This window comes from Alexandromys fortis, unplaced genomic scaffold (genome assembly GCF_014885135.2).
Source record: "Alexandromys fortis isolate MF-2015 unplaced genomic scaffold, M_Fortis_MF-2015_v1.1 scaffold_50, whole genome shotgun sequence".
NCBI classification, from domain to species: Eukaryota; Metazoa; Chordata; class Mammalia; order Rodentia; family Cricetidae; genus Alexandromys; species Alexandromys fortis.
This window is the reverse complement of record NW_026067932.1, coordinates 8088504-8102652: the sequence shown is the minus strand read 5'-3', so window position 1 is coordinate 8102652 and position 14149 is coordinate 8088504. Positions and strand designations below refer to the sequence as shown.

The 14149-nt window shown below is 41.8% G+C and overlaps 1 protein-coding gene across 9 annotated transcripts in view; it reads left to right on the top strand.

Moving 5' to 3' along the window:
- The window catches only part of Igf1 (insulin like growth factor 1), a 74443-nt gene extending 60951 nt beyond the window's left edge, over nt 1-13492 (top strand). For all 9 annotated transcript variants that reach the window (XM_050145836.1, XM_050145844.1, XM_050145838.1 and 6 more), the window contains one exon: nt 6870-13492. In XM_050145836.1, coding sequence (XP_050001793.1) covers nt 6870-6895 — 26 coding nt within the window. In that variant the 3' untranslated portion in view covers nt 6896-13492. The remainder of the gene's footprint in view (nt 1-6869) is intronic.
- Nucleotides 13493-14149: the final 657 nt, after the last annotated feature.

Genomic DNA, 14149 nt, shown 5'->3' with positions numbered 1-14149 from the left:
CTGACTTCCAAGCAAGGATTCATATGCCAAAAGTTTTTACAAAATCCTGTAAAGTCTAGAAACATTCACATGGAGCTTTCTGTCTGGCCAACACCAAGAGGTTAAGTAATCAAAGGCCAACCAGCCCTGCCATCTGTGAAAATATGATGGGCTATTTTCACAGCTGTAGATAACAATTATGGCAGGACAGAAATTTCAAATTATTAAGAGCATGAGTATGGCAGGTCGAGGGTTGGAGAAGATCCCTAATCACCTGACAATGGTGCCCTTGGAGATGTGTGACGTCGATGTCGTGGCAAGGCATGTTTAAAAGTTCATGGGACGTTACAAGGCAAGCAGAAAGGGACGTGTAGATGGAGCAATAAATGCATGGCATCATTATTGCTCTTCCATCAGTATTCATCGACCAGGTCTCTATTAAACGCTCTCTGTCTCTGTGAATAAAATTTGTATTCTTCAAAAGAATACAGGCTAGAGTAGAGATGCTTGGCACCACAAAGGGATTCTAAAGTTTGAAAGCTGCTTGCAGGAACCATTCTCGTAGCTTGTTCTGCCTTGGAAAAGCACTGGCTGGCATTCCCCATGTTTACTTTTATATGCCGAAGGCTCCCATCAACCTCAAACAGATGCAAATCACTTCAACCTGTCATAGTGTTATTTTGTTCATCCGAAACGTTTGGGAGAGTCTTCTAAGCGGCCAAAATTTCTCTCAATTCAATGAGAAGGAAAATTCAGAACACGGAGTTTGAATGTTCTGCCCAGATTTGTCACAACACTCAAAGAATTGAGTGGAAGAGGGCAACACCCTTTCTTACTAACCCTGTGAACTCATCACTGGTACACTGAGTTGACACCAGAGGCTTCTCAGGGCCTCGGGTCTCTCAAGGACACCGTGCTACACACACCAGGTCAACAGTAGTCTAAGTCATATGCCAGTTTGAACAATGGCATTATGGAAGCATGAGGGATTAGCATCAGAACTAGTTTTCAGGTGAGAGAGGTGCAGACACCAGGAAAGTCACCAAAATCTGGTATTGCACTTTTAGAAGGTCACATCTGAGCCTTTCAGCAATTCCAAAGTCAACTCCTCCCTCAGGGAACAATGGTATGGTTAGGCTTATTTATGACCATCACCATTATTATTATTACAAACAAAAATAACCAAACCACTGTCCATAAAATCTAGTCTAAACAGCTTTGAACCTGCAGAATTTTTACAACATCCTTCTAGACTTTTAAAGACAATATAAATAAATAAATACTTTCTGCTGCTTAAGGAAGGAAGCCCTTTAGTATTCTCTTCTTTTATTTCCCTCTGGCCTTTTAAACCACGAACCAGCGGTTTCTTACATCACAGAAAGATACGCTGGAAATCAATTCAGGTGGTTGTCGGAAGAGGGAGAAAGGGCATAGCTCAAGCTAACCTTGAAGTAACTGTAGGATGCATTCCAGTTCCCCCACATCCCAGCATTCCTAGGAATGCATCATTCACTAAAAGAGGAAAGGAAAACGAGCTGTCGGCATGCTCTCCCAGCATGCGTGGGTGCTCTGAAAATCCAGGCAGTTTTGCCTATAATCAGAAGAAAAAGAGTAGCATTCAAGTAGAGACAGTGTCTTGGTAGCAGTGACTGTTAAAGACTGGGTAATGATAATAGCTAGTTTTTACCCAATGCTTGTGAATCACTTCACTCAGCCATCATAAGCCTACATGGTAAATACTATCTTTTTTTTTTTTTCTCTGCTGTGGAGATAAGAAAACTAAATGTCTTGTCAAGGCCTTGCTCTCGCATCTGGCCAAGTCAGAACACACACCCAAGATGAACCCCAACCCATTAACCGGCACCTCACTACTTCTCCCATTTCTTAGTTAACATTGATTAAGCCACAATCCTCAGTATAAGTTCTGAGACAGGAGTGAGGATTGTTATTTTTTGCTTTGGGAACATAACAGGTGACCATGCAACTCTTGCTGTTGGTCTAAACTCTCACCCCATTACTTCTGCAGGAAATTTAAATTTAAATTAAACAAGGAGACAGAGTTGCTATTCGCTTCTATTTCTCAAACACCCTGCTTGAGTTTAGGAAGGATAACTCACCCTGCTTGAGTTAGTAAAGGAAATATGCCCTCCCCTTCCCCCCTCCCCGGGTCTCGGGGAGCTCCCTTTAAGTGGGGGAGGCAAACATATGCAGAATGGACTCCAAAATATGTCAGTGTTCTAACAAAGGTAGGTGCAAACGAGATATCACACAGCCAGTCTAGAATGATGCTGTTAAGAGTTAAGCTCACAGAATGGATCTAAACCAAGTGTCTTTGGCAGTGTGTCTCCTTGCAAACAATAGTAACCGTCTTCCTGTGCTGAATAGGTGAACCCAAAGTTAGGACAGTCAACCCGCCAACTTGGTGAAGTCGGCGCTTTCACCCCATTCTTTCATATTATTGAGGAGGAAACTGAGGCAAGAACGAGTTCAATGATCACCCATAATCACATAACTCTGGTGAAGTGGGGGAGCTGGGACCCAAACTAAGCTTGTAAGCCCAATGGCCTCTGGGAGGTATACAGGAAAGATTTATTAGGAGATATAGCTGTGTGAGAGAAAAGCAGTCGGAGTTCGGTAGTTTGGACAAACCATCAAACAACGATGTTTACTGATCCCAAGTGGAGAAGGGAGAGAAAGGAGCTCAGGCGGAAATGGCTGGTGCTGACATCAGAAGCTAAGGACAGTGTAACAGCCATCAGAGTCTTTAAGACAAAGCAGCCATGAAAGATGTATGTGTTTCAAAAACGGGTCTCCCCACTACACTCACACACAGCTTAGGTTAGGGTCAGCCTGGAACAATCCAATCTGCTCAAAGGGAAAAGCCATGAGGAGGGAGAGGAATAAATAACCATTATGTGAAAGGCAGAAGAAGGTAGTTTCCAAAAAAAAAAAAAAAAAAAAAAAAAAGCCAGGCAGAGGCTAGGCACACTGACATGGTGTCCCATATGTCCACCCATGACCCATGTGCCTCTGTCTTAAAGAGTCTGCCACACACAACAGGAACACAGGTTTCTCCCACTGTGTGCTCTGTTCCTTGGCTTTAAAGTCACATATTAATGCACAGAGTAGACCTTGTGACTCTCACTCAGCTCGGCTACCAGAGAAGAAAGGCACATCCGACTCTCTTAGAATTTGAACTTGGGATCCCTTGAAGTCAACAGATTTCAAAGCTGATACCAAGACATCTAAATCAACCTCCACAATACCATGTGTTCCCAAGACAGCTAGAAAAAAAAAAAAAAAGAACAGCAACACATCCTTTTCAACAAGTTGATGTCTGGGCCACCTCTCAATCATCCACTGTTTTTTATTTCCTTCTTCTTTTCTATTTTCCCTTTTGTGGAGAAGGTCAATGCTGAGTTTGTACTTTGTGCTATAAATGAGCTGCTAATAATATTCTATGTTGGGCATTATTTCCTCCGGTGCTTTTTTATGGGATGCCAGGCCTTTCCTAGGCTATGCCCTACAATACTTAACTTGATTGCAGTGGGAGGAAGATGGAAACAGTCTATTGAAAATATCAACCCTTCCTTCCTGAAGTTTAAAGAGCCTATCATCTTTCTTTTACAGTCTGCCCTGCAGGCAAAAACCCACCCCCTAGCCCAACTAGGCATGATAAAAACCAGAAGAAATGGTATACAAGGAGTTAACCCTTGCTAACTGAAAATATAAACAACCACGCAAATGTGGCTTAACTCCCACATTTGATCAGGAAGGCTACCCACCCTCTTAGCTTAGAGTCTTTGACCCCTGAGGTTCCACCTTCACCTGTGAACCAGCTGGGGACGGTGGACAACTGATAAGATTATGAGCTACTGCCATTAGAAAGAGTGCTGGAATTGGAGGCACGAGGTTCCGTTTCTCCTCTTGGTGGGCTAGGTAGCAGGGCAACAGGCCAGCCCCAGAACAGCAAGGATCTTCAACAAACCCAAAGCAGAAATCCAGCTCAACTCTAAGAAACACCAGCTTGGTTTTTTTTTAACCCTTTTAAAGGATTCCTCAAAGGTCCAATGGTCACGATGCCTGTGCCCATTCTGAGGACGACTGCGAGAATAAATGGGAAGACATGGGGACTTGTATGAACTAATCCTTAGCATACTGTCGATGTGCAGGGGATGGCTCCTGTTATTTCTGCTCTTAGTTCTAACAGCCTGATCCTCTGTAGCCTGACACACATCGCTAAATCTTAGCAAGCCTCAGCCTGGAAATGGAGTGGGTACAAAAAAGGTCACCTTGCCAAAATGGCCATGAGGAGCCAGTGAGAGCATTTACTCAACCGTAGAGCCCAGCAGGTGTCAGACAAGATCACTGCGCTGTTTGTTGTTATTAACCTTTGATGATCTCTGCCCTCCAAAGGTCTACCGATAACTTTCCAGAGGAAAGCCAGAGAGCTATGGAAGAAAGCAAATGGCCTCTATTACAAATTAATCCCTTCCCCAGCTGATCCTTTAATAAGCTGGTTAGCCGTCCCTTCAGAAGGATCAGTTTCTTCCATCAACCCCAGTGAGCTGGAAGACCGGCATATATATTTTTTTTTAATAATCTTACCTTCTCTGGTGTCAATAGGAAATAATATTTACTCACTACCGTTTTCCTTTCAAAATGCTGTCTAGCTGAGTACTAGAAACAGTTTCGGCTGCTTTGTTTGTCTTGGACAAGGTGCTGAAGCGAAAAGTTTTTGCTTGGCTGTGCACGAAACTGTTTCATAACCCTTCAAGAAGGGCACTGGAGGTGGGCGCCAGCTCCAAGGACGGCTGCCCCTCACAGGCCTCCTCCTGCAGCCTATTGTCAAGGGTAGCCAGATAATTAAATTAAGACAATGAGCGAAGCAACAGATGCAACCGAAACCCACGGGCCTGAGTGCTTTTGTTCATCCCTGCCATTGTCTGCAACAAAGAAATCACATGTGAGCGCCCGGGAAGAGAGCCAACGGCAAGCCAGACACACAGCTGGTCCTAAATGGGCTCTCTGCGCCCGTGTGCTGGGGAAGCATGCTACTCAGGGCAGTGGTGGGCACGTTTCAGCTCATAGCTCTGCCGGATGCTGAGGCAGACCCCCAAGAAAACCACCAGGGGACACTTCTGCCCACCTTCATCCTGTCTACCTTCGGCTTTAGAGAGAAGAGAAAGGACCAGAAGACAGATCTGTAAGATGGTCAATCTAACCTCATTTTCCGCCTTTTAATGGCTGTGCAGCCCTCATACACTTCAAGCCTAAAGAACAGAAGAGACCAGAAGGCATTCTGTGGCAAATTCGTAACTCAGCCTGAGAAGAGGGGGTTGTAAGCGAGAGATCGTGGGGTTTCTTTCATCGTTACCAGCTCATTCCTGAATTCAGTGTGTGCATTTTAGACTCCTTATTTTTTATTTCTAAGCCAGTGAGCATATTAAAAAGGGAAAAGAGTATAATTCAAATGAGTATACTCCCCTAGTAAGTGTGGTTGATAAATGTGTGGAATAGTACTGTCGCTATTATAGCTATCTGAAGCACACGGCCAGATGGATCCAATGGGTCCACATGCTTCAAATGGTTTGGGAACTCTAATGATCTTCTCCTCTGTCACAGATGACTTCATTTGTCTAGAAAACCATTATAAGACAGGGAGCAGAAGTTCACCGGTAGATTAATGTCTAATGCATTGCCCAGTAATGAAAGCATGTTAAGTGAACTTTGATAGAGTCATATGCTATAAAAAGGGAACGTCTCAGTATTTTAAACTGATGGCATTTTGAGACGCTCTACCCAAGGTCCCACTTTTTTCAGGGCCTGCTTCTTAAGCAACGGGGTGCGGACCTGGTATTTTCAAGAGTGTGTTTATGAGATGATACCCCCTTTCTTCTGATTGGTCAGTGTGATATGGACTCCCCAAGTTCCCTTTCACATTTCATGAAGGACTCAGTGGTGGAAGTCACGCTCCTGGCAGTGCTGATCAACAGGTGTCAGAGAAATGGCCACACGCCTAAGAGTCTTGGTTGATAGGTACTGGTTCTAAGGAATGGCAGTATTCATTAGTATTAAATCCTCACCCTTTCTAGGTCTCTGAAGTCCTTTAGTTCCTAACACAATTAAGATTTAGTAGGCATTACCTTAAGCAGAAACATTCTGGCTGCTCTTTATAAAGCAATAATGGAAAACAAGCTTAACAAAACTCCCGAGGTAACCTCGGAGTCTGATGAGTCTGGGGTTTTCTTGCTATTGTTGCTTGGGTCTGTTTTGTTTTGTTTTGCTCACTGAAGGGGGGATATGCTTCTAGTCAGAAGGTTAGAATTCTCCATCCTGTGAATAAATCTGGGCCAGAGGCGGAGGGAAAGCGTGGCCTCTCTGTGTGGTTACAGAGCAGCGATACCTAGGCCACAGAAGCTCTCAGAGATAAGTCAAATGTGGTTGAAGTATTAACTAAAGGCCTGTCCATCTGTACGTTCCTCCAAGAATTCAAGACCCCAAGCCTTCTTTTAGCTGGTTGGTGAAGCAGGAGATACGAAAGGATGAGACCCTGTGTTGGAAAGAGCTAGGCCTAGTACCCGGAAGAGTCAGCGGTCTCCTATAGCACAAGGACAAAGGGAAAGGGACTTTAAGTTACAGAAATTTATTATTCTATATCTGATAAAGAACTATAAGAGTGTAAAAATTACCAAAGTAAAGAAATAATAAAGTTTTAAAAATATCGAAATACCACTCACCCTCTTTTGGTCATTACACATCGTGTATGTGTCTCGAGTTGGTTATCTATCAAATGGTGACGAATAAACACACGGGATAAATGGATTGTTTAAAGACATGCATAGCTATATAAACATCAATTTAATGGGACCTTTCTTCCTTCTTTGTAGGAAGTACATTTGAAGAACGCAAGTAGAGGGAGTGCGGGGAACAAGAACTACAGGATGTAGGAAGAGCCTCCCGAGAAGCAGAAAATGAGATGTCACCGGCAGGATCCTTTGATCTGCATGAACCGCCTGCAAAACATTGGGAAAAAACCTACCAAACAATAATACATTCAATAACATTTCAAAGATGGGCATTTCCCCCCCCATGAAATATACATGTAAACATTCCAATATTGTCTTTAGGAGTGTTTGTTAAAACAAACAAACAAACTTTGCACCTTACAAAAATGGTCCTAGAGTGGGTAGATTACTGTTGATCCTTTATCAATACGTTCTATAAAGAAAAAAATATATATATATATAATTATATCTCCTAGTCCCTGCCTCTCAAGACCGGAAATGCATGGGTGTTGTATAGATCCAGTTGCACTAAATTCCTCTCTGAATCGTGGCTGCTGGAGCCATTCATTCAGCAGCTGTATGGAAGTGGTTCATGAGTTACTCTCCTTGTTTTCACTTTCCCCCACATAGCTCAAGCTGCCTGTTTCACAGAGTCCAGTAATCTTGTCTGTCCATCTCCAGTAGCCCTGCCCAGTCCCTGAGCTATGGATTTGTTAAATTCGGCCTCCTCAAAACCAATAGCGAATTAAGTAGCCAACCGGCCCACCAAGTTTTAACCCACCCGATTCCATCCATGGCATTTGTACCAAATATAAGTTGGATGCATTTATTTTAGACACAAAGCTTTATTTTTCCACATCGAGTTACGGCAAAAGAAACAGAATGACGGTAATTGCAGCGCTGAGGCCAATCAGTTCTAGGTGTGTGTTTGAAACACAGGACGTCTCTTCCGCTCTCGATGGTTCCTTCAAATGATAAGTTAGTCTGTAACCTAATTAGCAATTTCTCTTTTTATTTTTTTCCATATAGAGCACTATGTAAATTTAGCATATCAATAATACAGGATCTATCAAACAGTATGTAAAACTCTGTTGTTGTTGTTGTTGTTTTTTAGTACAATGGTGCTATTTTGTAGTTTGTCATATGAAAGAATCTGGTCAAAACGGTAAAAGGTGAAAGCAAAGCCAAAATGAAAGCCTGGAGCCTAAGATGACAAAATTAGGAAAGGAACTAAAAAAGAAAACAAAAATCCATCCTCTTGGGAGATGCAAAGGCCTCCCAAGCTATGCCTTCCAAGAGGAATTTAAGATATGAAGCCCACTAAGACACATGTACTCAGTGAGTCCAGAGAGGACGCTGTGGAGTGTGGGAAAAGCAAGAGGCTAGGGATTTTTCGGAGTCCTGGTTTCTTTTTAATCACTGAAGAAATAAGTAGTTGCAACCTCTGCCACACAGACTCACACCTTGTGACCTTGGTCAAGTCACTCCAACTCTTGGTGCCTCAGTTTCCTCATCTGCAAAATGGGGGCAATATGTCATCTACCTACCTCAAAGGGGTGGTATGAATATTAAAAACGAGAGATCTTCAGATTTTTCCTCTGGGTTTCCAGGAGGGTGTAACACCAGAGCCCTTGAATTGCTGGGATACAAGGAATGCTGGGACTAACCCATTGACAAAGTAGCTCCGTGGATTATCCGCCCATCACTGCGAGGCTACTATGCTATCCAAGTGCTGACTGGAGAAGCTGTCCAATGACCTAGCGGAGAACTAACGACTCCATCTCTCCAACACGAAAAAGTAAGAGACACTTGATTTACAATTTGATTTTACTTCTGCCTTGAATGTACGCATAGAAAGATAAGTAAAGACAGAAAAGGGGAGAAAGAGCAAGATCTTGGCCAATCAAAGAGTATTCTACTTGTCCATTCCCATTCACCCTTCCAGGCACTTAGCATCTCAGAATAACTCTAGTATTATCAGTGATAATCTACTCAGTTTGAAAACCACATTTTCCTTCCCTTTAGCATATAAAAACAGGCCCCAATATTCTTAAGCTTTGAAATTATATCCATTAAAAAATCACGTTACTTTAGTGGACATAGTCTTATATCCTTGAATGTATATACACTTATTTTATTTAGTGAAAATGTGCTGGCCAGACTGCTAATTGAGAGGCAAAATTTTTTCTTCTCAACCCCAGGGTTCTCCCTAGCATTGCTTAGACGGAAGAACCCAGCTTCCTGCAAATGTATTGTATGCATTCAACTGGGCATTGATAACCCCCCACAAAAACCCTAGAAAGTGTTTCCTATTTGTGGGGCAAGATTGTCTCCTTCTTTAGAACAAAAAAAATATTCAATGCTCAAAAACCCTAAAAAGTGTTTCCTATTTGTGGGGCAAGATTGTCTCCTTCTTTAGAACAAAAAAAAAAAAATATTCAATGCTCAGATAATCTTATTGTCTGTAGCCTTTTCCTCATTTCCAGACTTCCTTAATATTCTTATAAAATGTTTAAGAAAAACAAACAAACAAACAAAAGACATTTTTAGTTTTCCATCTACTGGGTTGCCCCGAGATCCTCTGAATAAGTGCAGGAAGCGCTGTTCAGCAAAGCCCTCAGAAAGCTTGGCGTGCTGAACGTGCCCTACACACGACGGAGAGACGTCAATGGAATAGACCAGTTTCGCCATCTTCCTGTTTCCCAAAGATGTGGTGGGAAAAGTTGGACCCTCCCACGCCCACGGTAGCACTCCTGGCATTAGCTCTTGTTTCCAGTGTGTTCCTTTTAAAATTAGTGATTCCCAGAAAACCTCATAGGCAGTCTTCTACAGATCTATGGGCTTCCTGCCATGGTTGGATATGGGGATTCGGAGTGTCTGCTGCAGATTTTGTTCGTTTCATTCTATACACAGTTGAAAAATCTCTCAATGATGAAAACTTAGATATGCAATCCTTTATCCGATACATAATTCTCTCCAACTCAATCAGAAATCAACTAATAAGTTAATTCTACTAACATATCATTATACTCTCAAACAGATGAACTTAAAGATAAATGTAAGATTAATAAACTGTACGATAAATCTACATAAACTCTGAAAGCCACCCGATGAAGCAGAATGATTCAAGACTGTTAGGAAGAGACACTTGAGGTTTGACAACTCTAAACTTCCGTAGCTTTGCTACGAAGTTAAACTGCTTAGTGTCTAGACACGGGGCAACTTTAAGAGGTTCACAAAGGAACAATAAAGATAGGAAGGAAGGAGTTTTCATTTGATAGGCTTATTCCTGATTTAATTAAAAAAGACTCAATACTTAGTCAAATTTTAGTCTTATTCTCCAAAGAGTATCAATTGTTTGAACATTGTAAGATGAGCCAGTCCTACAGAAAAAATGAGTGCTTCTTTCCATTATAGTCTGCTTTCCTAGGGTAAAAAAATACATTCTTAATACCCACCCTATATGCATGTACCCTACACACACGCGCCCACGTGTGCACGCGCACATACACACACACAAATACCTACTTATCATAAGAGACACCAAACGAAATAATAAGAAGAAATCATTCTCTTGAAAATCTTATTTTTAACAAAAGCAGCTCTGTCCCCTTGCAACTCCTTCCCCTTCTTGGACTGTTGATGCGAAACATGGAAATGTCTGTGTAGACGAAACCATCTCATACCCCACGGCTCCAGGATTTCTGTTATTGGTTTGTGCACTTGGGAGGGTGTGCGGGAGAGAGCACGAGGCAGGTTTTGCTTTCCCATTTATTGTTTGGCCAGCTATGCCAATGTGGTGCTATTGTTTCTTTAAGAAAGTACTTGACTATAAAAAAAATGAAAAAAGAAAAAAAGAAAGCATAGACATATTTTTTTAAAGTATGAAAACAACAATCCTCTAGCTAGATGACGTAATAAGATAGTGTTAGATCTCGCCACCACCTTTCAACTCTGTGTTACTTAGAAGTAGAATATTGTTCACCAAGTTGTGAGTTTGGGGGTTCAGAGACAGAGGATGGAAAGTGTTTAAAGTTAGAAGGCTCCATTATTTCACTGGCTCTGGAAATCAACAAAATTAGCAATATTTTACCCAGTCTGAAATGTTGGTCAAGAGTGTGAAGTAAAAGTGGGAGGAGAAAAAGAACTCGAGGCAAATGGCAGCAGAGGGTGACGTTCCCTCGTGCCTTTCTGTAGGTTGTTTGGGTTTCTTGTTTAGTTTTGGCCTTGATTTTAGTTTGGTGTATGTGTGTGTGTGCGTGCGCGCTCCCCTCAGAAACAAATACTCAGAAAGCGGAGAAAATAAAAACGGAGGTTTTAACAACATAGACGTACCTATTTGTAGAAACACCTTCTGCCAGGTCCTCTGGGGTGCACGCTGATTCCTGGGTTTGTAGAGGATGCTCTTCCGTCAGACAGCTCAAGAAGTGGCTGCTCTCCTTGAAGCAGCCGTGGCTCTTGCTGGGGAAGGTTAGAAACTAGTTCCTTGTGAGGTGGGAATTATCTACCGACAGAGAAAGAAAAGAACTCATGAGAAATTTTTTTGAAGAAGATGGCTAACAGTCTGTGAAGATTTTGTTCTGTTTTGTGTTTGGGTTTTGGTTTTCACTTTTTACAGTCTTTATGAATGGAAATCTTACCGTTCAAAAGTGACTCCGTCTTTTTCCTATTTCAGAGCAGAATGGAAGGCAATAAACTCACGTAGACTCTTGGTAGGCTAGCTCGAAATGTACGGTTTGACTGAAGGCGTAAATCACAATCCCACACCAGCTTGGAATTATGATTTATAGAATGGTTATTTATTTAAGGGGGCAAAACTTACAGAGCACCGTCCCTGACAACAGCCCTCTGCGCAATCAGGAAGGGAGCCTAGTCGCCGGAAGTGCAGCCGGAAGCCTGAGAGAAAGAGCGCGCACGTGCCCACGCGAGCGCTGAGGGAAGAGACCGCTTTTTTAAAGGAGAGAAACCACGCCCCAATGGGCTGGTATCTCAGCGGCTATTGGCTGGAGGAGCAGAGGTGTTCCCGCAACATTTGACTTATCGAATCAGACTATTTTAAGTGTCCCTTTCTATTTTCGATCACGGAAAGATTATCTTAATGTATTAGAATAGGCCCTACTTGGCTCTTCTCCCGAGAATGAGCATTCGCGCTCAAAGCACATGGCTTGTCCCATGTTTTCAAAGATGAATGATTAATATTAAGGAATTATTTACCTTAAAATACAGTAGAAGTGTGAGTCTCTGTCCCCACTCCCCCACAAAGGCCATGAAATTCTGAATCTGAGGGGGGAAAAAAAAACTAAGGGAAATTTTTGTTGCTTGTTTTGTTTTCAAGGCTTAGCCCTGCAGTGTGTATTAGCCTACTGCTATTGTGATATTCCATAAGACTTTCCTGTTAGGTATTAGAAATTGACATATAGATACCGTCTTTGTGTGCTTCCCATTTAAAAGAAAAGAGACAAGACTGTTTGAAGCTTAAGTGCATATGGTACATGACACCAATTTAAATAACCACATCTGAGACAATCCTCCCTTATCATTTTAAGGAAAACTTCCCCAGATAAGACAGAGGCCCAGGGGACTTTGGAAACTGTCTTTGTTCCTCCAAGTCCTGTTTCTTCTCCCTAGTGACTGCCTCAGAATTTTACATAGGCTGGCCAGCCAAATCCAGCGAAAGGGCTGCCTTTCCAAACACATTTCACATGTTCCCTTCTCATGGATGATTACGTTGATTTCAAACATAATTTCTCTCTGTTTTTTTTTTAATCTGTCACTGAGTTGGGTTTTTAAGGAGAGAAAAAAATCATTAACAAGAATGAGAAAGAAGACAAAAATCCAAATGCCACTGCCCAGTTGAAATAAGAGCTAAAATGGAAATACTTTCTCCTACCTGAAACCCAGGCTAAATCACCTTCAGCGTGACCTTTCGCAGTCTTTAGAATTGGCCTGTGTTTAAATTGCCTGAGCCTAAAAGCAAGCGTTGTTCATTTATTTTCTTTGGTCCAAAATGCACTGTGTAAAGTACGGCAATGAGAGAAGAACTCTAAAAACGCCTTTCCGGGCGCCCTGGCTCCACTGCCCAGCTCTTCAGAGTCTCTTCTGCTCATCTGCTGATCTCGTTGTGTTTGAGTATTTACCTTGTACCTACTGCAAAACACCCCGCAGGGGGACGCTGAAACCTCGAGCTGTCTCTTCACAACTCTTCTCTGTGTCTGTGTATCATGAAAATGCTGGGTGTCAAATTATCCAGTTTCTGAACACCATGCCGTCTATAGTCAATTTACGGGAAAGCTCCAGATATCATATCGTATCAGATCTCTGTTGGTTAAAGTGCTAATGAGCTATGAGAATTTGGATGACATCATGTATTTTTGCTTCATTTATTCTTATCACACTTAACAGCCGATTGTGATAATTAACTTACAGGCATTGAATTAATTTTCCTCCTGAAGCCGGAAAGTAATAATTGGTCGTTCATTGTATCTCTTTTATTCAAAAACATCTTCTATCAAATTAATCCTGATTGTGTTTGAAATGATTATTACTCGATTCATTTATGGCGAAACAATATCAGTCCTAATGACTTCTAGACATGTAACTAACTGACTCATTATCTTACATTTACTGTTTAGCAAGCATATTTTGAAAATGTATGGCTAGAGTGTCATAATAAAATGTTATATCTTTCTTTAGTAATTACATTAAAATTAATCATGTTTGATTAATTGCTTCCTTTGATGTGGTCTGTCATTTCTTAGGAGGCTTACAGTTATGTCGCGTTTTTAGTAGGGACAGTGAGAGTAATGCACAAACACAGAAAACACCGGGAAAAAAAAAAACTTAGTCAAACATCACAGCGATATCTTAGAATTGACAAGAGTTTCAAAGGACTTATGGAAAGCATAGATGAGATTATTAATTGTATAATCCATCCATGAGCAATGAAGCAGGTAGGTGAGACCCACCCCATCCACTGGGACCCAACAGTGACGTGTAACCCATGATGCAATTATTTGGGAAAAGATTTTTCACGCCAGGAGATCCAACAGCATCCTAGAAGGCACATACACAAATAGCACTGGATGCACTCCCAGGAGAGATTTTGTATGATGTGATCTCTCAGCATTGAATTATTTTAAGAAATCTACTTACTGAAAACACGCCATAGTATCCTACTCACACAAGCATTAGTCGAGGACAAGTTGTAGCATATAGAACTTTCCCTCCTGTTCAAGAGTCTGATCTACTTCCCTTTTTATAAACCTACCTTTAACTTTTTAGAACGTTACTGAAAAGTAGACAGGAGTCACGTGATTTGCACTTGGATTTAAGGAAATAAGGCAGATGTTTTCCTTACTATCGTCTCGCACACCCTTGGTAGC